This window comes from Littorina saxatilis, linkage group LG10 (genome assembly GCF_037325665.1).
Source record: "Littorina saxatilis isolate snail1 linkage group LG10, US_GU_Lsax_2.0, whole genome shotgun sequence".
Taxonomy (NCBI): Eukaryota; Metazoa; Mollusca; class Gastropoda; order Littorinimorpha; family Littorinidae; genus Littorina; species Littorina saxatilis.
Genome location: NC_090254.1, coordinates 6,205,022 through 6,230,593, shown reverse-complemented (window position 1 = coordinate 6,230,593; position 25,572 = coordinate 6,205,022). Strand labels below are relative to the sequence as shown.

Sequence of the window (25,572 nt, the reverse complement as noted above, 5' to 3'; positions counted from 1 at the left end):
GGGATGGGGGACGGCACCGTATCACATACAAATATGGAAGAACACCTTATGCTCACTGGACTATGACAGTCAGCCAAACTGACTCCCAGTAAGGTCATATATTGTACTACGTTGCAAGCCCCTGGAGCAATTTTTTGATTAGTGCTTTTGTGAACAAGAAACAATTAACAAGTGGCTCTATCCCATCTCCCCCTTTCCCCTATCCCCCCTTCCCCCGTCGCGATATAACCTTGAATGGTTGAAAACGACGTTAAACACCAAATAAAGAAAGAAAGAAAGCCAAACTGACCTCTGAAACATAAAGAAAGTTTAGTTTCGAAAGGATTGGAATTGACCATTAGGCCTCTTTATTTGTATTGTCTGCAAACACTAGTTAAAACAACCCAGAGCCAACGAGAGTATACAGAAAATGTGTCTAACATGTGCTGTTAAGGTACACGAAAGGTACTTGAAGGTGTCTCAAAGGTTGTCTCTCATTTGCATACCCTTCAAACCCAAGCCACGCCTACGATGTACACGGTAGGTACACGGGAGCTACTGAAAGGGCGTTTCCATTTTAAGGGGAGTTAACACTCATAAAATGTCATTACACTTTAACTATGCACATTTGAGTTGCCCCCCTTATGTGCCGGGGTCCTGATTTGGCCTATAAATTATAGTCCGCTGGACCCAAAAAGCAACAACTAACTAACTAACCTGATGTGCCGAGGTGTTAAAAAGGTGTTGACAAGTTGTTGAATAAATACAATTGTTTTGTCTTGGTTCGTGATTCCTGATACTAAATGAAGCTCTGTTTGGTGCTACGAACATGCTTCAGCTGTATACAAGAATTTATTCCCCCCTCTGCTTCTTTACCTCTGTAAACTTGTAGGGGTAGTTATTTTTCGATAATGACCCAGCAACCAAACAAATAACGACCCAGCAACAGCCTGAATCCTCGATAGTGCAATGGGTTGAGAAGTTGTTCTGTTTCGGTACTACTTTTTGCGACTGAAAAGTTCCGAACGCTCTAACGTACGAAGTATACATCTCTGGAGCAAACAATACAAACATACCGCATTTAAATTAACAACTACAGGCCTGAACACATGAATCTTCATATAAAATCCATGAGTTCGGTTGTTTTCTGAATCTAGATTTGCCGTGCTCAAACGTTCATCACAAGCAATTTCCCGCAAGGCAAGTAACTCATATTTTGTCTAGCGACAAGAGTAGTTCCCCTTCTTTTCACTCAGTTTCTTCGACAACAGACTGCAATCCGACGGTCAGTTTTCAACACTATTTCATTTAATAAACAGATCACACGCAACCAAATGCACACATCTCATCAATTTAAACAACATAAAGCGGTTTCATACACTATTTTCCCCAGAAAACTGAACTTCATACAGTTTTTAACGTTGGAACACGGGTGCAAAAGTTCGTCTGCTAGTCCCATTTGACGAAAGAACATTATCCTAAGCGATACCAAAACATATACAGAACACACAATATCTGCCTTTGCCGCCACAGCAGAATAACAGCATATCTGTGTACTTGATTTTAGTCCAAAATAGGAAAACTGACAAGAAGTGTTAACAGAATGGAATGATTTGCACGGAACTATACAACCGCGCATTAATCGATCGCCTGCGCAGGTTGACTGGTTGAGTGAATAGGATTCGATCAAACTTTCGCAAAAAAAACTCCTCTTTTCTTTGAATAACTGAAGAAAGGAGGAATAAAGAGGTTACACACCTCGTCTCAGTGATTATAACAAATAATGGTCTCAGTTCGCGGTCATGAAAAAGCTCGCTAAAGCTCGCATTTTTCATGATCCGCTAACTTCGACCATTATTTTTAATAATCACTGAGACTCGGCGTGTAACCTCTACTTATACACCCCTTCCCCCTCCTACACCCCCCTCCCCATCCCATGACAAACAACACACCTTGACAACTTACATCTTGACTCATGACATCATGATTTCTTTCACATTCACCGCCAGAAAAGCCCAAAACATGCCGGGAACAAAGGTGCAGACCATGACATCGGCCACCCTCGCGAACGCAGCCACCACAGCTGTTGTAAGACCTGCAAAGAGAGCAGTTCTGTTGATGTTGTTGTTGTTGATATGTCTTGCCCTGCGTGTTGTTGTTGATATGTCCTGTCCTGCGTGTTGTTGTTGATATGTCCTGCCCTGTGTGTTGTTGTTGATATGTCCTGTCCTGCGTGTTGTTGTTGATATGTCCTGCCCTGCGTGTTGTTGTTGATATGTCCTGCCCTGCGTGTTGTTGTTGATATGTCCTGCCCTGCGTGTTGTTGTGTGAACGCCCGAGTTGATCGCTTTTATTGTTGGGGACAAGACCGGAAAAACGGTTCGCTTTTTTGCACGCGTTTTGAACATGGCGGACGAAAAGTACGTGTCGTCTGCAGGGATGTGATCGAGTTCTTCTCGGCCAAAGTTCACTTAAACTTGATCTCTAGTTAAAATAAACTTCTAACCATATGCTAACTAATTGGTGCATATAATATGTATCGATTGAACATTGGATTTCCCTTTTTTGAGCCATGTGGCGTCAGAGGCCGACAAAACTTTATATTTAGGCGGCCAGCCGAGACTACAAAATAGTGCATGTTTGTGTGCGTTCTATCATGAAAACTATAATGAATTATAACCAGATTCGATCGATACATCAATGTTATTTGTACTTTTGACCAAAATATGACATTTTACACAGATCTTGACAATCATTGTTAACCTCGACCGCTCGCGCGGTCTCGGGGGAACACTGACTGTCTCGATCTGTGTAAAATGTCCTATTTTTGTCAAAAAGACAAATAACGTATTTAATAATAATAATAATGATGATAGGGGCTGATACATACCAGCACATCCTTGGCATGGAGACACCACGTCGCACCCAGGGCAGACGCAAGAGAGTCCTCAGTTCCGTCAGGTCCAACACACCCACACCGTGCAGTTTCAGCAGCCGACAGTTGAGAGGAGTGCGGAGGTTGTGGCCGTAGCTACACCGGTCTCGAAAGCCACAGGCACCCGTGAGAAAGAAGCGAGGACAGGCATGGAGGTGGTTGCACAGTTTCTGTTGGCACGGATTGCGTTTGCTGATGTGACCGGGGCAGAAACCCAGTGCGGCGGTAGGTCTGACATACACTTGCCCGCTTTCTTCAAAAACTATGAACAGCTGCAATGAGTACAACACAAGCAAGATTAGTTGATGAAAAGTTTAATCGTAGACAAAACAAACCCTTTATAAGACTGCTTGATAGAAATAACTGTCTACCAAAAAAGACTGACACGGTATACTAGAGAGTGTGTGGACGCTGTTTGCCACAGTTCTGTTTTGTTCTCATTATATTTTGCTTCTCCATTATATGCATTATACTTCTATGCCGCATCCTCCTTTCTCTTTCTCCTCCACTATGTGAAGATATAACAGGTTGGAAGATGATACCATACTGAAGCGTTTATCTGTTTAAATTAAAAAGCAGTTGAATCTCTTCTCCCTCTCTTTCTCTCCATCCTTCCCCCTACCTCCTCCCAGACTCCCCACCCCACATTAAATGCACACCTTAATTTGCCTCAACACCTACCTCAGGGCATTTTCTCAGCCATGTCTCCAACACGTCAGTATCGGCAGCCTTGAAGGCGTCAGCTCTGCGCTCTTTGAGTTTGCAGAAGATGTTGACAACGCTTTCTCTGCAGTCACAGCGAGCAGAAGCCAGCAACACTTTCATGGCGTTTTTCACAAGTTTCCTGCTGGGGTGAGTATCAGCCATATGCACTTCTCAGTCACGGACCTGGAACAAAGACATATGTCTCTCAGTCCATCAGCCGGTTGTAATAAACTTTTATATATCCTCTCTCCACAATGCGAGTTTGCGCTTATATTTAAGTTAGTGGCAAACCATGCTAAAGACCAGTTTGTCGCTATCAGCATGGACGTAAAACCCGTTCACCTGCCCTGAAAATCGAAGGCCTTAAAAAGACAAGTGTGCAGGCAGTGATAACTGCGCAATTCAGCTGATAACACATACACGTACAGTCCTAAGACGAGCATTGCCAGTCCCTTAGTCAGTATAGGGTTTGTGTAACTTGTAACTTTTCCCATTAGTATAGTCTGCATGCTTCGCTGTCAGGGAAAAATCGGACAGATGATAGGAATATACGGTGGAGACATGTTACACCAATATACGTACCAATACATTTGGCACCTGGGATTTTATACTCAGACACTTGACTTCCTGTGCGGGTATGCTGACTTAAATTATTGTCAATGGGATACGTAACAGAGTAGCCCTTAATGCTTTGGACTGAAACATATTCAGCTGTTGCTTAAAGCCTTTGACGCCCCAATATCCTTATTCTTACCCCCTTATTAATTAAGTTAGAATCCTAAATTTGATTCTGGTAGTTGTTTGCACAATACTTTGAAATGGTATGTCTTACTGTGAATAATCTGCAAAATAACCTGTTTTTACAGTTTGTGATAAACAGTTCAATGCACTGAAGACATGAGTAAATGCACACTAATTTTGTTTTCCTCGTCTACAAAACAACAAATACCTTAGTTCAGTTGTCACCAGCGTATGTGTTGTTGTCACCAGTGACGGGCGCAGTGGCGTGGTGGTAAGACGTCGGATTCCTAATCGAGAAGTCGTGAGTTCGAATCCCGGTCGCTGCCGCCTGGTGGGTTAAGAGTGGAGATGTTTCCGATCTCCCAGGTCAACTTATATGCAGACCTGCTAGTGACTTAACCCCCTTCGTGTGTACACGCAAACACAAGACCAAGTGCGCACGGAAAAGATCCTGTAATCCATGTCGGAGTTCGGTGGGTTTTGGAAACACGAAAATACCCAGCATGCCTACTCAATGAAAGCAGAGTGAAGCTGACTCATTGTCTGGTTTGGGAAACCCAAATGGGCAAACAAGCTCACACGTAACCAAAACATTCTGGAATGCTGAAGAAGAAGTTGTCACCAGTGAGTGGCTGGGATACAATATTAGTGTTGTTCGCAAGTAACGTTGAGAAAGTGCTCAAACAAGTTTACTTAAAGTCAACATACCCACACACAAAGTCAAGTTTCTGGGTATAAAATCCGGCGTAACAACTATCCGGGTACGTCTATATCTGAGTAAAGCGTTTCCACCCTGGAATAGCGCGGTGCATTATCGTGCAATGTTTTGTGTAAAACTGGCGCGCTGAAGGCTGTCACTGAGCGAAACGCTGGCGCACAACTGTTCAGAGCCCTTCGCGGGGCACAGTAAACATTCCCCCTCTCTATGCCTCTCTCATCACCATCCACACTACCCTTGGTCTCAAAACTAAACCTGATTACAAACATGGGCAGGGAGCCCTTAACCTTGTTTGCTACAACGTTATCAGTGAGTAACAAACACGCATGCAACGAAAAAGGATCGAACCACAGGCACATGAGAATGTATCGTATCGCTTCATGACTCTGAGCTACAAGCCGGTATAAGAACAAACAAGTCGCGTAAGGCGAAAATACAACATTTAGTCAAGCTGTCGAACTCACAGAATGAAACTGAACGCACTGCATTTTTTCAGCAAGACCGTATACTCGTAGCATCGTCAGTCCACCGCTCGTGGCAAAGGCAGTGAAATTGACAAGAAGAGCGGGGTAGTAGTTGCGCTGAGAAGGATAGCACGCTTTTCTTTATCTCTATTCTTTTTAACTTTCTGAGCTTGTTTTTAATCTAAACATATCATACCTATATGTTTTTTTGGAATCAGGAACCGACAAGGAAGAAGATGCAATTGATTTTAAATCAATTTCGGAACATTAATTTTAATCAAAATTGTTTTATTTTTAATTTTCAGAGATTGTTTGTAATCCGAATATAACATATCTATATGTTTTTGGAATCAGAACATGATGAAGAATAAGATACAATTGTTTTGGGATCGTTTAATAAAAATATAATTTTAATTACAATTTTCAGATTTTTAATGACCAAAGTCATCAATTAATTTTTAAGCCTCCAAGCTGAAATGCAATACCAAAGTCCGTCGAAGATTGCTTGGCCAAAATTGCAATAAATATCATTGAAAAATGAGGGTGTGACAGTGCCAGTACCGCCTCAACTTTTACAATAAAGCCGGATATGACGTCATCAAAGACATTTATCCAACACAATTTAAAAAGCGTCTGGGGATATCATTCCCAGGAACTCTCATGTAAATTTTAATTAAGATCGGTCCAGTAGTTTACTCTGAATCGCTCTACACACACACACACACACACACACACACACACACACACACACACATACACAACGACCCTCGTTTCGATTATCTATGTTAAAACATTTCGTCAAAACTTTATTAAATGTCAAAAGACCACAGAACAGAAATCAATGTAAGCAAATGTACAGGTATGATATATGTAACCGGATCTGACAAAATGGTAGATAAACCGATTTTTGGAAAAGTTTTAGATATGCATATCATCTGAAAGCTTAGAAAACAAGCTTTCATGTGATGTTTGAATGAAAAGGATACTCCCAAAAATGAAGACTCAAGAGCAGTTTGAAATAAGGGTATTTAAGCAGCCATTTTGAGGAAATTGGACTTTTTTTTTTTTTTTTTTTTTTTTGGTGGCTTGGAGCAAACCTTCTTCATAGGTCTTTTCTTTTCAAATGTGTACAATTTTTAAATCAATAAACCTTATCAGTAAACTAATATGTTCAAATAAATAAATAAATAAAAATAATCATAACATAAATTTATTCCTAATGTTCAGCTCAGTTTCCAGTACACCAAATCTTTTTTAACACTCAACTTATACCAGGCCCCTGAGGGTTAAGTCCCTTTGAAAAATAAATAATATTTCAAGGGGTGTCCCATATCTAAATTTACTTATACACATTTTTCCAATCAAGATTAAATGGGTAAGATACTTAAACATTTCATGTGTCAAACCATTCTTATCTCGCACATAAATCAGCACATCTGTTGCTTGTAGAATAATTGCTATGTTATATCGATTGTAGAACAATGTTTCAACATGCTTCCACAAATGGTGAATTTTACTGCAATAGAAAAAGAAATGTTCAATGTAATCAACTTGTTCAATACAGTATGGACATTTATCATTATTTGCGAGTCCCATTTTTAAGAGGAGAATATTGGTTGGGTATATATTGTGTAATATCTTCCACTGTAATTCTTTTAGTCTGGTTTCTGTTGTTGTTTCTTTTGCATTAAGCCAAACTTTTTCTTCAATACTAATACCAAGTTTGTTCAGCCAAAATCGAACACAGCAGGGTGGACTATATTTCATATCTGTCATAAAATTTCGAAAATCTCTAGCTTTTAACATCACTTTATCATTAAAATACAATTTCGAGAATTCTTCAGTGACAGCATATACATAATCCGTATTGTTCTTTAAATAACGAGACAACGCCGAGTGAACAACAATGTACTGTAAATAGAGTTCTGGTGAAGTACCAATTAGGTTCTGTACATTTTGAAATGACAAAATGGAATTGTTTTCTAAGAGGTCATTGACATGTGTTATTCCTTTTTTTGCCCAGTTGTCAAAATAAATTACATTATTTTGATATTTTATATCGACATTATTCCATATGCATGCCATCTTCAGAGATGACGAAGAGTGCAGTGTATTATGTTCCAACCAGACTCGCAGTACTTTGCTCCAGAAGGAGGACTGAAGACTATCTAACCCTTTAAACTTTTTAGGACCAATAATTGAATTAAAACATGATAAATCTGTTCCAAAATTACGGAAATATAATCTAGGAATCCAAGTCCATGTACTATTGTTATTCATATTCGAGAGCTGAGCAAGCCAGCCGCACAGAATAGATTCTTGCAATATTTGCATATCAATCATTTGGATTCCTCCTGTTCCTATTCCACTGCACATAACACTTCTCTTCACTTTCTCAAACGCTTTCTTGTTACAATTAATTTTCCTCCAAAGAAAACGAAACAATAACGTATTAATTTCTTTCAACACAGGTTCAGGGATGCATATTGCCTGCATAACATAAACGAGCTGAGAAATCAAAAAACTTTTTATTACGCACATTTTACCAAATATGCCAAGATTCCGTTTTTCCCAGTTTAAAATCACCTGCTTAATACTCTTAATTCGTTGTGTCCAGTTTTCATCCACGAGGGAGGCACTGGATGTATTGCAAAAATATATTCCCAGAATCTTCATTTGTTTAACCCATCTTAATCCGTATCCTCCCTCGTTGCTATTCCGTTTTGATCCAATCCACATTGCTTCTGATTTTACTCTATTTATCTTCAAACCGGATATAATTGTAAACTCGTCTAATATCCCCAAAACAACTTTAATGTCATCTTTATCACGCAGAAACATGGTAACATCATCGGCATACAGAAGTGCCTTCAAAATCTTTTTAAACATATGCACTTCTTCTGAATCGTCAGTTTCAATTTCCAAACCTTTTACTTCAAAACCTTTTCGAAATCGGGTTGCAAGCAGCTCAATTCCAATAACAAAAGCCAGTGGTGAGAAAGGACAACCTTGTCGCACCCCACAGCTGACTTCAAAATCACTTGAGAGCCAACCGTTGTATCCAATGCAGCTTCTTGTGCTACTGAACAATACTTCTACCCAACGTAAAAAATCTGTTCCAAATCCGTATCTCTTAAAGGCATATAACATAAACTCTTTCGATATACTGTCAAATGCTTTTTTGAAATCTAAAGCAAGTACCAAACCAGGTTTTTCTTGTAATCTAAAGTGTTCAATAACATCATCTATTGTTCTCAGCGTATGAGAGACGTTTCTACCTTTAATAAAACCAACTTGATCTTCGTGTACTATGTTTTGAATAACTGGGCTTAGCCTATTTGCTAAACATTTAGCTAAAATCTTATAGTCTGTATTTGTCAAAGAAATTGGTCTCCAGTTTGATAAACTGTGTTTTGATAAGTCTTTCCCTTTGTGGATCAGGGTAATAACCGCCGATGCTTGGGTGAAGGACAGACTTCCATTCTCAAATGATTTGTTAAATGAATCAACAATAAGAATTCTTAACTTTGACCAAAAAAACTTAATAAATTCTGTGGTAAGGCCGTCTATGCCTGGTGAGGAACCATTTTTCATCAATTTAAGTGCCGATGATGCCTCTTCAACCGTTACATTTCCTTCACACTTTGCCTTCTCCTCATCACTTAACTGAGGAACATCGCAATCTTGCAAAAAGGATGTAATATTATTGTCTAAATTTTCATCAGGTAATTTTCGTGAATAAAGAGTTTGAAAATACTCTCTCTGAGCTTCCAGTATATCAAATTGATCTGTAATGACTTCACCATTCTCCAGTTCTAATCTTGGCATTAATTTAGAATGTGCACGTGATTTTTCTAAGTTAAGAAAATACTTTGTATTTGTTTCTCCTTCTTCGATCCATTTTACTCGTGATCTTGTCTGGGCACTGTGCAATTCTGTTTTTTCAATAAGTTCCAAATTCAATTTTAACTTTTCTCGTCGAAAAATAGCGTTTTTATCATCTGGGTTTTTGGCTAAATGTGATTCGCATACATTTAAATCATGTTGCAGTGTTATCTTGTCTGTTCTCTTTTTTACGGCATTTTTCTTGCTGTATTGCATAGAGATGTCCTTAATTTCCAGTTTTAGTAACTCCCAATTCAATCCCGCATGCTGTGTCGGCTGCTCAGAGAGAAAATTATCAATGGTCTGATTCATAATATCAACGTATGCCTGTTGTTTTAATAGAGAGTTGTTAAATTTCCAGTACCCTGGACCTCTGCATGTATCAGTACATTTTAGTTGTAAATAAACACCCCTGTGATCAGTCGAAGGTAGTGAATATATATTGCATTCAAGCGCTTCGTCAATTACGTTATCATTTAATAACATGTAATCCAGTCGCCGTGCAATAAATGTACCCCCTCCCTTTGACCATGTGTATTCTTTTTCTTGTGGGTTGCAAATCCGCCACATATCATTCAAAGCACAATCATTTATAAAAGAGTTAAAGGCTTTTACCAAACTCTCTTGGTGTTTTTGGCCACTGATAATTGGACTTAAAGTTTGGACAAATTCAACAGCGATGAGTCCCTAGCAACCATGCTCAAATTTCGTTCTAATGGAATGAAATGTGTACAGAGTACAATAAACAACAGATTTATGCTTGTTTCCATGGTGATTTTGTATCACTGTAGGATTTGTGAGATTTTTAAAGTACAGTTGATAGTGAAAATGTGATTCGAGAAACTAGGTCACACCAAAATAGCAGTCAAAATTATCCATGCTCTTCCATAAAATACATAATGCCAATGGGTGTATAGCAACTTACTAAAAAGCCATGTGCAACTTAAACCTTCTCTCAAATAATTTATTGTCTTAGTTTGTAAAGCATAAGCTGAATATTTTAAGTATTATTATTAATTAAAGTTCATTTTTACGAACCGAAACAATAAGTCACAGAGTACTGATCTCACTTGGGTTTTATTTGTGGTTACTTGAGTGAACTTATATTATGTCGAGTGTGCTGCGAATGTAATCAAATAATATGTGAAGACAACATCTGATATCATATTTCTTTCTACCAAATCGTGCTAGCTGTTTGATGAATCGGTATTTAAAACACACAAAAACAGGATCCGGTTCATATCAGCACTGATGACTTCAGGGTGACAAATCTAATCACACATGATTAATAACTAACTATTGTAGGTTATCAACACTAATACAAATCAAAATAGAGATAAACAAAAATATTAACGTTTTTAACATGAAGGCTGCAACAAAAACACTGAAGCATTGATATACATGAAGCTAACTGATACACGGAATTAACTTGGACATTTAAAAAAATGTGATATGATATAACAGCAAATGCACACGAAGAATATATTTATGCGTTGTATAACTGGACATGCTTAAGTTGCAACAACAGTCCGCCTCCTCCTGCTCTAGCAACTCAATGTGAATGTTACGAGTTATGACAACACTTTGTGAAGAAACTATTCCTATACATCTATGTTTTAATGTATATTCCACATCAACAACAATAACCCCAACCACAACAACAACAATAGCAACAATAACAACAATAAAAACAACTTGTCATATTGAGTTCAATCAACCCTATCGGTATTTTTCAATTTTTCCTTTACTTGCGTTTTTTATTGTAGCCAAGTGGCGTACCCCGTCTCTCTGTGTGTGATTATCTCCTGCCCGACCCAGTTGCCTCCCCTGTCTATAGCTATTCCCTGTGTGTGTGTGCTAGTCACATTGGGTTTACCTTCAAAAAATGCCCTTTGTGCTAAATCCCTAACTTGAAATGATGAGAAGCAGCAGCGTAACCTCTAACCATCAGTGCCTAAGGAGTGACTAAATAATACCTGGTTGTCTTTGTGCATTGTACTTTATTGTGTGTTTACTATCGTAGGGTAGACCCCGACCGGATGCATTTCTAATCTCTTATCTCAGATTTAGGTGGTCGTTATGTAATGTGCCGCCAGGCTGTCTGGGTATTATGGACTCGGCGTTTTGTCAAGTGGGTGTCATTTCTTTTGACAGGGTACATCATAGAAGATGCCAGGTGGCTTGGAGGTTTTAGTCTCTTACCCCCCCCCCCCCCCCCCTTCTGTGTATCAGCTTTGACACTGCTTGTAATCTAATGAGCCTTATCCGATGTGCGTAATATTTCCGGTGCGTGACACCGACACGGCTTCATGCCTCGGTAACGATCCCTTTCATTGGGCAGGCATTTTAAGTAGAACGCCCCCCGTTGTCTGACACAAGGTAGCCTCCCCATTGGCTTATCACCACAGGGGATCGGAAGTGACCTGTCTTTAAAAGAGCGAACATTTAGAGTAGAGCAGAAAACGCGATTTGTGACACTGCGAGCTGGGTGCTCCATGTGTGTTGTCGGTAGCCGTGAACGTGTCGAAGCTCTGCTCTAATTTGTCGTGAACCGGTCTAGTGTAGTTTGGCGCGAAGTTAGTAAGCGGTCGACTTGTGGTTTTCATTCCGAGACCTGTCTCTTTCAGTCTTTGTGTTTCGCGACTAGGCGTCAGCAGCAGAGTTTGTGTTTCTTTCAAGTGTGCTCACTGAGGAGAATCTGTAAGTAACTAAATGCTTTATTCATTCCTTATGCTGTATTCTTTCCTTATGCTCTATTCTTATGTTTCATTTGATGCTATGATGTTTGCATATATGTACATTTTGACGCTGATTTGGTCCCGGGCGATGTCCGACCGGTCTCGAGTCAGAGTTGATGACGCCATTTTGATCTATCAGAGAGATGTGTTTTCTAGATCAGTTTCTAATTACTTTCATGATTTGACGCTGAAATTGAGCGTTAATAACTTCTAATATTTGATGACCAGTTGTTCTAAAGTTGTTTTAGAGTCTTGTGAATTAAAGACTTGTAAGATTATCAAGTAAGACAGACTCGTTCTCATACGTTTCGTTTTCGATGAGAAAAGCCTGTATCGCAATATTTTATGTCGAGAAGACCCATGTGTATCGTTGCGATCTTTTTCCCATTTTCATCACATATTATTTCTGGAGATCAGTAAAGTCTGAGTAGTAGTCGGTTAAAAGTCCAAAGTTAAGCCCTCCGTGCCATTGGCCCGTAAAGCTACCTATTTACGATTTAGGCGCAGAAACCCCTACAATTGATGAACGGGAATTATGGTTGACACATATATTTTGGGTAGTGAACTCGATGAAAAGCCTGTCTCACCATATTTTAAGTCGAGTAGACCTATGTTAGATCTCCTTTTTACAAGGACAGTTTTATAACGATGAAGTCCGGTAAGGTAAGTCGAACCTTTCTCAGATTTCGGTTTTCGATGAGAAGGGATTTGAATACTTTGCTGGACGGAATTCCGCTTCGTAGCCAGTTTGTTGAGGAACAAAGAAGTTCTCAGTTTTCGCTTCGCTGAGGATCGCTCTTTGTTTCCAGTACTGTAACTGTAACTTTGTAGGCGAAGTGTACAACAAAATGACATGCTTTATGAAGTTTTGTGATGCGTTACGTTTCATGTGTTTGATCATGTTGCTGCATTTCAAGCCGTATGTCGTTGACGGTTAATTGGCTGATGTAAGAGTAGTGTCCGCCATTTTTGACCGGCGTCCCCCGTGTAATGATGTCAGAGCGCCCCCATTCCCCTAGGTCCGCCCCTGATACACAGGTACATGGCTTACCTTCCCTGTCTTTTGTCTGGCTTTGTGTGAGCCAGTCATGTTATGTATTCTGTCCTGTGTCACTCTACTGGTTCTACTCTGTTTGTCACATGCATTTTCATACTCTGATATTTTGCTAGTCTTCATTTGTATTACCCTTTTACCTGTACATAATCTTATGAGTTTTGATTATCATTCCTTTGATGAATTCAGGCATGAGAATGATAGAGATCTTCTGAGTTAAGATCTCAGACAATAGGAAGATATTGTCTACAGGATGCACAATTTTGACTGTTAATTCTCATGTTGCACTTTAAAGGCACTTGCCTGCAGAAGAACTTTGCGACTGATAAAAACTGAACATTTTGTGCAGTCGCATAGAAGCAAAACAGACTTTTAATCTAAAGCGTTATGATTTAGTAAAGTAATAGACTGTTGTCTAACGCTTCATTTTGAAGCATGGGAGCTTGCGCTTACCCCATGCCTGAGTTATCTTTCTTATTCTTGTCGTTATTATTCAACTCGATGAAGATGTGTCTTCATGGCGATGAACATGCTTAATAATAACAATTATTTTGCAGTTGCGGTTCATGCAGTTGTTTAATTTATGTAGAGCATTTTCCTATGCAAGGCTTAGGCCTAAGGGAAGATGTTGGTTACTTCCCTTGACATTAGCTGTTGTGGAGTTGTTTAACTCACTGTGGATTCTCTTTCAGAGAATGCTGTGTCTGCAGGATTTTGGCTGTATTGTTACTTGTCTATATTTGTCATGATTATTTTGACAAATGATACATTCATTGATTTATGCTTTGTATTATGTCATGTGTGACTTAGAAGGCATGTTGTTTATAACTGTATTTTCTTTTCTTTTTAGTGCCTTCTTTTTTACACTGCTTTCTGGTTGATACCAGAATTCATAGTTTCTATTTCTGGTTTACACCAGAAATTTTGGTTTCATATTCATAGTTTATATTTCTGGTTTGCACCAGAAATACATATATTGTTTCTGATTCTGGTACTGGTAGATACCAGAACTCATAGTTCCTATTTTTGGCTACTAGAATAATTCATAATTGCTATTTCTGGTTAGATGTAAGCATTGCTATTTCTTGTATTAGAGTTCTGTTTATTGTTTCTATTTTATAACTTATAGCATTGTTTCTAGTTGCAACCAAATTTAGCTAAACTGTTTTGGAATATTTATGATTTAGATAAGCTAACTGAGTGGTTAATTTTAGTTACAATTCCTTCAATAAAAGATAAGTTAAAGCAACCTCTGTCTTCGGTGTCTTAATTGTATGCTCCTCTGCCTGTGCTATATATCCTTATCCTTCCACCCGACATTCCCACATATATCACAGTTTTAATTTGAAAAAACGTTTGTTGGTACTTTTTTTCCCCTGTTCTTTACATTTTTTATTATGTGTTTGGGAATGTTAGTTTTTTTAGTTAATATTTAGTTTCTTAGTTGTTGTTGGCTTTGTTTTTCTTTTTTGGTTTCGCCCTTTTGCCTTTTTGTTCCATTTTGATCTCCATTTTCGTTTTCCTGTTGCTGTTTTTTTGTGCTTGCAGAGTAGTTTCTCTTTTCTGATTGTACCTTCACAACAAACTAAGAGCTCTGACAGATGGTGTTTACATTAAGTCAAGTTTTCTTCTTTTTTTCTCCTTTTTTCCTTTCACCACCAATCGTTTCCTCTTTCTTAATATGCATGCACTTCTCTTTTTCTTTTTCTTTCGTGGCTGTGTGGCGGGAGGACAAAGACCCTGGTCTGCTAGTGACGCCTTGACTGGCGTTTCCATGTCTGATACTCTTCGGCTGCGTCATAGAATCAAGAAGGGGTTGCGCCGGAGGCGTGGAAGATCTGTTTCTCAGACTGCTTCCAGAAGCCTGGCTACTTTCTTCAGCCATCTCGTGTTCCGTAGCGTTTCTGTCTGGTCTGGTCTGCACTGGGGATCTGATATAGTCCGGTGGATCCTGACACAGAGAAAAAGCATGACTAGTAAATGCATGTAACCCTGTGCGTGTGTGCACGAGAGAGTGTGTGTACGTGTATTGGTGTGTGCGTGTGTGGGATGTTTCAGCTTCTTGCTTTTTGCAGTGTTACTAATTCTCGAAGGGTTTTTTGCTTGTTATCTTGATATAGTGCACACCTCCGCTAACATGAGTCCTCAAAATCCGTTAACATGTTACTCTTTACTGATTGTCAATAAAAACTTAGTTGGTGTGTTTTGGCGTGTGGTGAGTTATTTCCCTTGCACAACTGTAGTTGTTCCGTCCGTCGCGATATAACCTTCCTGGTTGAAAACGACGTTAAACACCAAATAAAGAAAAGTTGTTCCGTCTAATTAGTCTTACTGGACTACGTTAAAATCTGATGAATGTTATTTGATTCTAATTTAGTCAGTTCTGCTTCTTTTTCTTTGTTCATAGGCTGGAACTTCAACGCTCCCTCATGTTTTTGCACGAGCGCTGTTTACGTGTGTGACCGTTTTTACCCCGCCATTTTGCCAGCCAGACGCCGGGGATGCATCCTTGCTATGTTCTTGTTTCTATAATCCACAGAACTCTGACATGGATAACAAAATCTTTCCGTGTGCATTTGGTCTTGTGCTTGCGTGTACACACGCAGGGGGAAAGGCACTAGCAGGTCTGCACATAAGTTGACCTGGGAGATCGAATGAATCTCAACTCTTAACCCACCATGCGTGGCCGGGAATCCCACACGACCTTCCGCTTGGGAGGCCGGCGTGATATCCACTGGGCAATTGCGCTCGTTTATTTAGTCAGTTCAACAGATGATCTGGTCCTGTCCCGCCATTTGTGTGATTTAAAATTGCTAACGTAGGCATTGTAGCACGAACTACGTCGAGACGGTGGCAATGCCGAGCTCTGTGTCGGGGACATAGTCCAAATAGCCTGGACCGCCAACTCGTCACGTGACCCTTCGAGGTTACGACTCTCGACTTTCAGGGGCGCGTCACGTCCGGTTTGAAAGGCCAGCGATTCCAAGAGAGTGAAAAGAAAGCACGCTCCAGTTATTTGTGACAATGGGAGGTGACAATGAACTGGATTTTCCAAAACTCCAAACTAAACTTAATAAAACTCATCAAAAAACATGTTCCATATGCACTTTTGCTGAGTTTATTTTAGCATTTTCAGAACTTACCTCGGCAACTTCGTCCATGTTTACAATCGACACCGGATATTACGTCCCCCCAATTTCTGAAAGGCTTGTAAGCGTAGGTTCCTAAATGCGAGAGGCCGCTACCTCGTAATAGAGAGAAAGAGCGGAGAGAGAGCTAGTTGGCGGTCCAGGATAAATGGTCTATGGTCGGGGATCACTATGATATCTAGTGTGATTTACAATAGCCAACATGAGCATGTTAACATGAAACCCGCGAAGGTTGTGCCATATCTCACGCATCACTATGTTTCCTATTGTGATTTAACATTGCCAACGTAAACACTTTTGCATGAAACCAGCGAAGGTTGTACCATATATCTCAGGGTCACTATGATTCAAGGTGTGATTCCAAATGCCTAAAATAAGCATTGTAGCATGAAAATCAACGAAGTTGGTCTTCAGGTCGTGCCCTGTTTCAGGGTCGATCACTACGTTATCTTATGTGATTCAACACAGCCAACATAAGCATTGTAATATGAAATCAACGAATTAGATCGTGTCCTGTCTCAAGGAGTATGTTTTTCTTGTGTGATTCAAAATGGTATAGATAAGCACAGAAAGGTACATAAAAATAGTACGAGTCGGAGTATTTTTCCATCCATTGTTTAATTGTGTGGATGATAATATATCTCATGTCTTTTGACAGTTAGGTCGAACATAATCTCACCGTGATTTCTAGTATAATTCACAAAAACATGACCCCGAAAACAGATAGACTGCTATCATTCCAAAATTCAGAATCACAAAACACGAATTGCAGGTTATCGGAACCTTAAATTGTTGACGAAACGAAATTTTGTTGGTCTTTAAATAAACGTTCCAATAACCTACAATTCGTGTTTTTTGATTCACAATGACATGGGTTTGCATGGTAGCACGAATTATTGTGAGTCGGTAGATACCTCAAAGTCTGAGCTGTACAGACGATTGGAGCCAGTCGTGCCGACCTCCCAGCGAGCCTTCCTGGAGGCTTCAGGCACTGTGGAACGTCTTGCTGGAGACATGCTGCTTGGTCCTCCTGGCGCGAGATGATGCCGAATTCTGCCCACGTCTTTGTCTCTTTGAACAAAATCTGTTGTCGTGATACTCTCTGTAGTCATTTTGGGACCTGTTTTGAAGAAAAACACTTGTATTGGGGCATGCGTTTGGTAACAATTAGTATTATAAACAAGTGACACAGCTAGAGATCAACGAACGAAAGAAAGTAAGCACTGTAATAGATGAATTTCGAAAATGACTCTGTCGGGTCTGTATGCCAAATGGAAATGTTTCCCCACGTGACATTATTTCTGTCGTGACATTATTTCTGTCGTGACATTATAGGCCAGGGGGTGTGTTTCATACACGTGTCCAGGAACTACGTGTCGGAAGTTTGCCCGAGAAAAAGCAAGGGGGCTCACTCTTCCACAACTCGTACAATTCCGATAGTTATTTCCGGAAAATCGTCTACTACAGGTAACATAAACTGAGAGCTATGCCGAACCAGTCTCTTGGCGTTGAAGAGATAAAGAAGCTTGTTTCTCTTTTTACATTTAGTCAAGTTTTGACTAAATGTTTTAACGTAGAGGGGGGAATCGAGACGAGGGTCGTGGTGTATGTGCGTGCGTGTGTGTGTGTGTGTTGTGTCTGTGTCTGTCTGTGTGTGTGTGTGTGTAGAGCGATTCAGACTAAACTACTGGACCGATTTTTATGAAATTTGACATGAGAGTTCCTGGGTATGAAATCCCCGAACGTTTTTTTCATTTTTTTGATAAATGTCTTTGATGACGTCATATCCGGCTTTTCGTGAAAGTTGAGGCGGCACTGTCACGCCCTCGTTTTTCAACCAAATTGGTTGAAATTTTAGTCAAGTAATCTTCGACAAAGCCCGGACTTCGGTATTGCATTTCAGCTTGGTGGCTTAAAAATTAATTAATGACTTTGGTCATTAAAAATCTGAAAATTGTAAAAAAAAATAAAAATTTATAAAACGATCCAAATTTACGTTCATCTTATTCTCCATCATTTTCTGATTCCAAAAACATATAAATATGTTATATTTGGATTAAAAACAAGCTCTGAAAATTAAATATATAAAAATTATTATCAAAATAAAATTGTCCAAATCAATTTAAAAACACTTTCATCTTATTCCTTGTCGGTTCCTGATTCCAAAAACATATAGATATGATATGTTTGGATTACAAACACGCTCAGAAACTTAAAACAAAGAGAGGTACAGAAAAGCGTGCTATCCTTCTTAGCGCAACTACTATCCCGCTCTTCTTGTCAATTTCACTGCCTTTGCCATGAGCGGTGGACTGACGATGCTACGAGTATACGGTCTTGCTGAAAAATGGCATTGCGTTCAGTTTCATTCTGTGAGTTCGACAGCTACTTGACTAAATGTTGTATTTTCGCCTTACGCGACTTGTTCTTCTTTTCTGTTTTCCAGGATGACATGTGCATGCATGTTCATCTCAATGGCTGTTATAGTCTCTCTGGTGTCATGACAGAAGACTGGTTCTACATAGCTCTCACTTACAGTTGACTATGTTCAGAGCGCTAACTTAACTTTACTTCACTCTACTTTATTGATTAATTCTGGAAGCAATTGCTTGGGGGAAATATAACATGAAGTTAGTAGAATTGGTCGCTTTCGTTACCGTCAACTTTAAACTTTCAATGGTACTCAAGGTAAAATGCATGCAGCTTCCGTTCAATTCAATACAATTCAATACAATTCAATACAACTTTATTATCTGAATGTAACAAACAAATACTTTTCTTTTGGCTCGTTAAAGAAAGAAAGAGTTAAAAGGCTCTGCTACGCAATTGTTCCCTCCGCTAATATTACCCTACTTATATCGTCGGTGTCTATTTTCCATGTAACATTATCTATCAATATAATCTTACCGGCATGGCATTTGCTGCAAGTCGCTCTCTGCTACGCCCCGTGTGCGGGCCAGCTCTGTCTCCAGTTGTCTGGTCCTGAGAAGAGCCTGTTCCAGACGCAGCTGTGTCTCGTGGACTGTGTCCATGTTATCCTGGACTGCTGGGCGAGGGTCCATCTGTAAACATGATCAAGCAAAGGCTATGTTAGTATGTAACAATTTGGTTAAAACTTGAAATCTCGATTAAGGGGGAGACAAATTTTGACGCTGACACTTGAGGTAATCAAACAGTTCTTCTCTTCTTCTTCTTTTCCTTCGTTCATGGGCTGAAGCTCCCACGTTCACTCATGTTTTTGCACGAGTGGATTTTTACGTATAATCACCTGTTTTACCCCCGCCATTGAAAAAGTTCGAACGTGCGTGGGTTTTAGTTTGAGATCTTGATAGGTCTTGATATGCTGTCACACTGCAGACAATCGCCTTAATTCATGGCCCTACACTTGTAAAGAAATAACAGTCTTCATTTTTATCTCTGAAATCTTTAAACGCAAAAGCCAGCGAAGTTTATTGTGGTTTTACAGAAAAAGTGCCACATGTTGAAGCAACCATTGTCAATAACTTGAACTTATATCTTTCTGTTCTAAATCAGACAAGGGCTGTTGAATACAGGTGAAAGTCGGGTACCCTGCTTTGATTCTTCTCCATACACCGATCAAACACAGACGAGTAGTAATGCCTGCATACATTTAATAATATCTGTCTCCCTGCTGTTGTCACACACTCACACTGCCAGCTTCACGTAGGACCTCAGCAGTTTTACCTGGACACTGGAATAGCCGTTACGGTTTCGTGAGGCAGCTCTGGGGGACGATCGGTTGTGAGACATCGACCTCCTGTATGCTGGAGCTTGCCCTATACGAGATCTCCCTCTGTCATCTGAAATGGCATTAAAAAAAAAAAACTTTGCAAAAACCTTTGTGCCACTTGTTGTTTCACAATCATATGGACGCATTCAAACTCGTATTAATTTATTCAAATTATGGATACTTGACAATTTTGTTTGGATGATTAGCGCTCGTAGTGGACTGACATTTTCTGTTATCGGGTCACGTGACAGTCTCTAGAATGAGAGTATAACCACAAACTCGATCCAACGCAAACTAAAATGTCGAATTCAAAATTCTACTAAAATTCTGAATAGTCCAAAACCAGCAACGTTTGCTTTTGAAATGAACTGAAGGACTTTTAAAGAACAGTCTCAAGAAAATCACCCCACCAATCAATAGTCATTACCAAAATCCTCACCATCGTCATCGTCATCGTCTGACCGGCGTCCGGCATCATCTCTCTTCTCTTTGCCTGGAAAGCTGCGCAGTTCCCTCAGAATGTCACTCAGCGGACGACCTTTGACCCTCACTCCGTACAAGGTCAACACTTGCTTGACCTATGTCACAAGTCTATTTTGGTACAAACAACAAGAACAAGCAGAGCAGACTGATCGCTAAAACACAAGACGTGCAACAACGTAATTATCTGCATCCTGGCAACAGAAACAGGGTAACTATGGCGCTGCGAGCAGGATGTACGGGACTCTACAGATTGAATGTTTTTCACCGTCCCTTCAACCTGTTTGGCAATGCAGGACCAATTGAAGTTTGTTTCATTTCTCAGTTTTCACGTTAGCATCGTTGTTTTAAACAACTTCGTAAAGGCCTGTTATAGTAATAATGTAGAAGGTTCCAGGAGAGAAAAAAACTCATGTTTTTTAACACTCGTTAATTTACGTTAACAAAATCTAGATCCCCTTTTAACAAAAATATTTAAATCTTGTCCGGGAGAGGGGGGTCGTTCCAGACATGGGACACAACATGGTGTTGCAAGGACTGACGTTATAATCACTGCTGTACGTTGATCGGTTAGTGAAATGTATTATTTTGATTTCTGTCAGTGACATGCCAGTTATGAATGTTACAAACAAGTTTTTTTTCCAGCACATTTGATATTTGCTGTTTGTTCTCGTTATGTGAAGTGTATGTCACACCCTCTGGTTAACACGTTAGGTGTTCAGCATGCTTTTAATGTAAATATACATTTCATGCGCACTGCAGCATGCACTACAGATGTTTAAATGTATAAATTAAAACACGAACATTATTGAAATTCCAAGACAGCTAACATCCTAACGTTCTATTCAAGTACAAGAATGGTTAGTTAATGGGAAGCTTAATCTAGAGAAAAAAAACCAATGTGTTTTGTTTTGTCAAAACTTAATGTTCAATTAACCTTCGCCGTAGGTCGCTAAAACCATTCTTTGCAGCACGTAGTGAGTACCAATGTAACCATACTTCTCAAAGAAGGAAAAACATGCACGGGTAAACAAAACAAGAACAAGGCACAACACAACTCACACAAACGTAGGCACACACACACACACACACACGATACAAAAATAACAGGAAAGAAAAAAAAAGAAAAAAAAAGGATGTAGAAGAAAAAATTACCCGCGGTTCTCAAACTCCCGCTCGAGTTCGCTGCTTGTTCCTTGAGCCATCTTGAAATAGATCAGAACTCTTCTCAGAAAGAGAACCAGAAAGTCACATTACACTGTTAGAAGTATGGTTACATAGACTACATAAGTACTCACGACGTGCTGCGAAGATAGTCGATGTTTGACCTTTGTTTATTTAATTACCTGTCAATCAATTTTAATGCGGGTTTAGGAGATAATAGATTTTTAGGTGTTTGAGGCATTTCCAAAAGCTCATTACAGAATTCCACCTAGTTTTCGAGATATTCGCAATTAAAGTCCGGACTGTTACTAAAGTACTCACGACCTACGGCGAAGGTTAACTCACCATTCTTGCTTTTTGATTGACTCATTAAAATCTTGCTCAAATAACATGTTTTCGATTGCTACACAACTTTATAGAAGTACCCATGAAAACTCCAAATGTAAAGATAGGTAGCTTATAGTCCTCTGACCTCCTGGTGGCTGATGTCATGGTTACGTCTGCAGCCCCGGCCAAACTTGCATGTTTCCAGTACGTAAGGGTGACACAGGTGTAGCGCACGACACTTCCCTCCTTTGTTGCATCCCATGTGCTTGTTGTAGTACCTGTGATGTAAAAAAAAAACCACACGGTAGAGATTCCGCACGGGTTTTAAAGTACAAAATACATCTATAATAAAAAAAACTCCTTTGATGAGCACTCAAAATATGAGGGAATTATGCATTAATGGAAAAGGTTCTCAAAATGGAAGTAATTTAATGGACATTATGATCACAACATCTGAGGGAGCCGGTGAAGGGACTGCCATAAGCTTCACAAAACTGCTTAAGCTTTGTATCCATGACCCGCCTGCGTGTTACCAATGTGGCATGTAAAAGGCATCGGTCCTTCTTCCAGAAGTCAGTCTTGTTGCTGTTGCAACTGGGACAGAACGACCCGAATTTTCCATCAATGGGATAAAAAAAATATATACAAAACAATTAGAAAATTGAGAATGTTTTCTCCACCTACTTGCATATTTTGGGCACTGTGACACCACGCCTAACTCCCGGCAGACAAAACAACTTCCTGAGTTCTGTCAGGTTGAGTTCCACCAGGAAACTCTGCTGCAGCAGTCTGCGGTTGTGTGGGTCTGCTTCCAGGGCATGGCCGAACAGGCACCCACTGTGATTGCTCGAGGCATAGGCGCACTGTCCCAATTAAGATTGAATTTATAGCAGCCATTACCTTTGAGTCGCTTCTAAAATAATTGTTGTGCACTGTCCAAATTTAGATTAAAGTTATAGCAGGCATAAACTTTGAGTCATTTCTGAAAGAATAATTTTACACTGTCCCAACTAAGATTGAAATTATAGCAGCCGTAAACTTTAAGTCGCTTTTAAAAGAATTGTTGTGCTCTGTCCCAATTAAGATTGAAGTTATAGTAGCCACACACTTTGAGTTGCTACTAAAATAATTGCTGGTTCTTCTTCTTCTTCTTGTTTGCTCCTTTTGGACATCCACTCCTATGGCACGCCCGAGAGCCGCCGTCTTCTTTACGGCCACCAGGTTGTCGAACAGTTTCTCCTTCAGGGGGGTCTCATCCTTATTGTTAATATAACCATTTTCAAAATCAATCAGAAACTATTTGAAGGCATTCCTCTTTCAAATGTGTATTATAAATTATTGCTATACTCTAGGTCCATCCCTGCCTTACCTGTCCGGACAGCAGGTAAAAGATGCAGAAATGCAGACCAGTGCAGGCCCTGTCGCGACACGACCCGCTCTTCTGGCTGTGGACCGGACACAGGGTGAGCTGTGTGGTCGGAGCCACACAGTCCTGCCATCTGTCCTGCAATCTGTCCTCAAACACCTCGAACACCTGACAATCATGACAATGACAAAACGTTCAGCAGTAGGTGCAAAGATTAAACTAAAGCTGCAAACATTGTGTTGTTTTGAAAGAAATCAGACAATTTTAAACCAAACCAAACCAAGCCAACTAAACCAAATCAAATCAAATCGAAACAAAACAAACACTGGCCTAGTGGATAAGACATCGGCCTCTTGATCGGAATGTCGTGAGTTCAAATTCCGGTTGCTGCCGCCTTGTGGGTTAAGGGTGAAGATTTTTCCGATCTCCCAGGTCAACTCATGTGAAGACCTGTTAGTGCCTTATCCCCCTTCGTGTGTACACGCAAGCACAAGACCAAGTGCGCACGTAAAAGATCCTGTTATCCATGTCAGAGGTCTGGAGGGTTATGGACACACGAAAATACCCGGCATGTTTCCTCCAAAAGTGCCGTATGGCTGTCTGAATGGCGGAGTAAAAACAGTCATACGTGTAAAACTCCACAGTTAGAAAGATACCGTTTTTCACCAAGACAGCTTCATTCACAAAAAGTAAAAACGTAAACAGGTAAATCAATCAATCCCAATAATCAATAAATAAATAAAGTGTGGATAGAAAGATAGATAGAGAGACAGACAGACAGACACAGACAGACAGCCATACAGACATACAGACTCACAGATCTATATGAACGAACGAAGCTTACTTGTGGGTATTCTTCGAGGAAGTCCGCCAGCTCGTTAGCATTGTGGATATTGCATTTTCTACACTTTTTGCTGCGTGCGCGATAGACATCCGCCACTCTCTTCTCACACGCCTCGTCAGTCGTGGTCAACAGGAAGCGGAGAATGTCCGTGCACAGTGTGTCATCGTTGCGACGTGAAGAGGCCATCTGTTGTCAATACTGGTACCTGCACGTCAAACCAGGCATGACAACAAAATAGGACAGAAATCCGGTTGATCGGCTTAATGACCCGTAGCCCGTGGTTGTGAAGATAGATGGCGTTAATGTTCTAAATCTATGTCAGTAGCCTAATTTAAAAAGACGAAAAAACGAACTTTATTTTGTAACCACGTCCATGGTTATAAAAACGTTAAGAATAGGAGTAATAGGACCATTATCAGCAGCAGCATTAGCATCATCATCATCATTATCATCATCATCATCATCATCATCATCATCATCGGCGATGACAACAACAACAATCACAACAACAATATGAAAAATCAGTTACTTGATCGGAACTATATGCTTCTATTCCGAAACAAATTGGAAAGAAACACTCATTATTAACACACACACTCACACACACACACACATACACACACACACACACACATACACAGACGCACACACACACACACACACACACACACACACAAACACACACAAACACACACGCGCGCACAATCACGTTTGCGCACATACAGATACGCACACAGAGATCGAAGCACACAGTTTAAATGAAGCAACATTTTGACACGCATACTCGACCAGAAATGTCGTCAACACGCCTGCATTAGCCTAAATATGCAGTGCAGCGCACATTCCGCAGTATGAAAACGGAGGGCCCTACGATCTAGTGTCTCGCCTTACGTGTAGCTATTTAGGTCTTGTCGGCAACTTGCGTGAACGTGGCATTTTTTCGTGAATGCTCGGACACATTCACACACACACGCACACACACACAAACACACACACACGTACATACACACACACACACACACACACACACACACACACACACACACACACACACACACACACACACAAAGCAGACACTCAGCTTGCCTTTATGGGTCAACAGTGAATCAATATGCACTACGTGTTCATGTTGCCGTTTAGTGCAAAACCTAGGGAACACTAACCTTGTTTTCGAATGTTGGTTGATTGGGTATACGTGTATCACCGATGTCCACAGCGGCAAACAGCCATGACAATTCTATGCACAATCTTTGAGACACAGTTTCTGTATTT

The 25,572-nt window shown here is 40.1% G+C and overlaps 2 protein-coding genes across 2 annotated transcripts in view; both read right to left on the bottom strand.

Annotated features, from left to right (window-relative positions):
• LOC138979140 (protein mono-ADP-ribosyltransferase PARP12-like) overlaps nucleotides 1–3,799 on the bottom strand; it is an 8,128-nt gene extending 4,329 nt beyond the window's left edge. Inside the window, exons 1-3 of the mRNA XM_070351950.1 lie at nucleotides 3,596–3,799; nucleotides 2,870–3,186; nucleotides 1,945–2,074 (exon numbers count right to left, since the gene is read on the bottom strand). Of these exons, the coding sequence (XP_070208051.1) occupies nucleotides 1,945–2,074; nucleotides 2,870–3,186; nucleotides 3,596–3,781 (633 nt within the window). The 5' untranslated portion in view covers nucleotides 3,782–3,799. The remainder of the gene's footprint in view (nucleotides 1–1,944; nucleotides 2,075–2,869; nucleotides 3,187–3,595) is intronic.
• Nucleotides 3,800–6,643: 2,844 nt separating this feature from the next.
• On the bottom strand, nucleotides 6,644–24,028 carry LOC138979139 (uncharacterized). Its single transcript, XM_070351949.1, has 9 exons — nucleotides 24,014–24,028; nucleotides 23,460–23,624; nucleotides 22,775–22,953; nucleotides 22,236–22,368; nucleotides 20,566–20,697; nucleotides 20,074–20,190; nucleotides 19,276–19,430; nucleotides 17,283–17,488; nucleotides 6,644–15,170 (listed from the first exon to the last, which is right to left on the bottom strand). The coding sequence occupies exons 1-8, from the start codon at nucleotides 24,026–24,028 to the stop codon at nucleotides 17,353–17,355; spliced, it is 1,032 nt and encodes a 343-aa protein (XP_070208050.1). The 3' UTR covers nucleotides 6,644–15,170; nucleotides 17,283–17,352.
• Nucleotides 24,029–25,572: the final 1,544 nt, after the last annotated feature.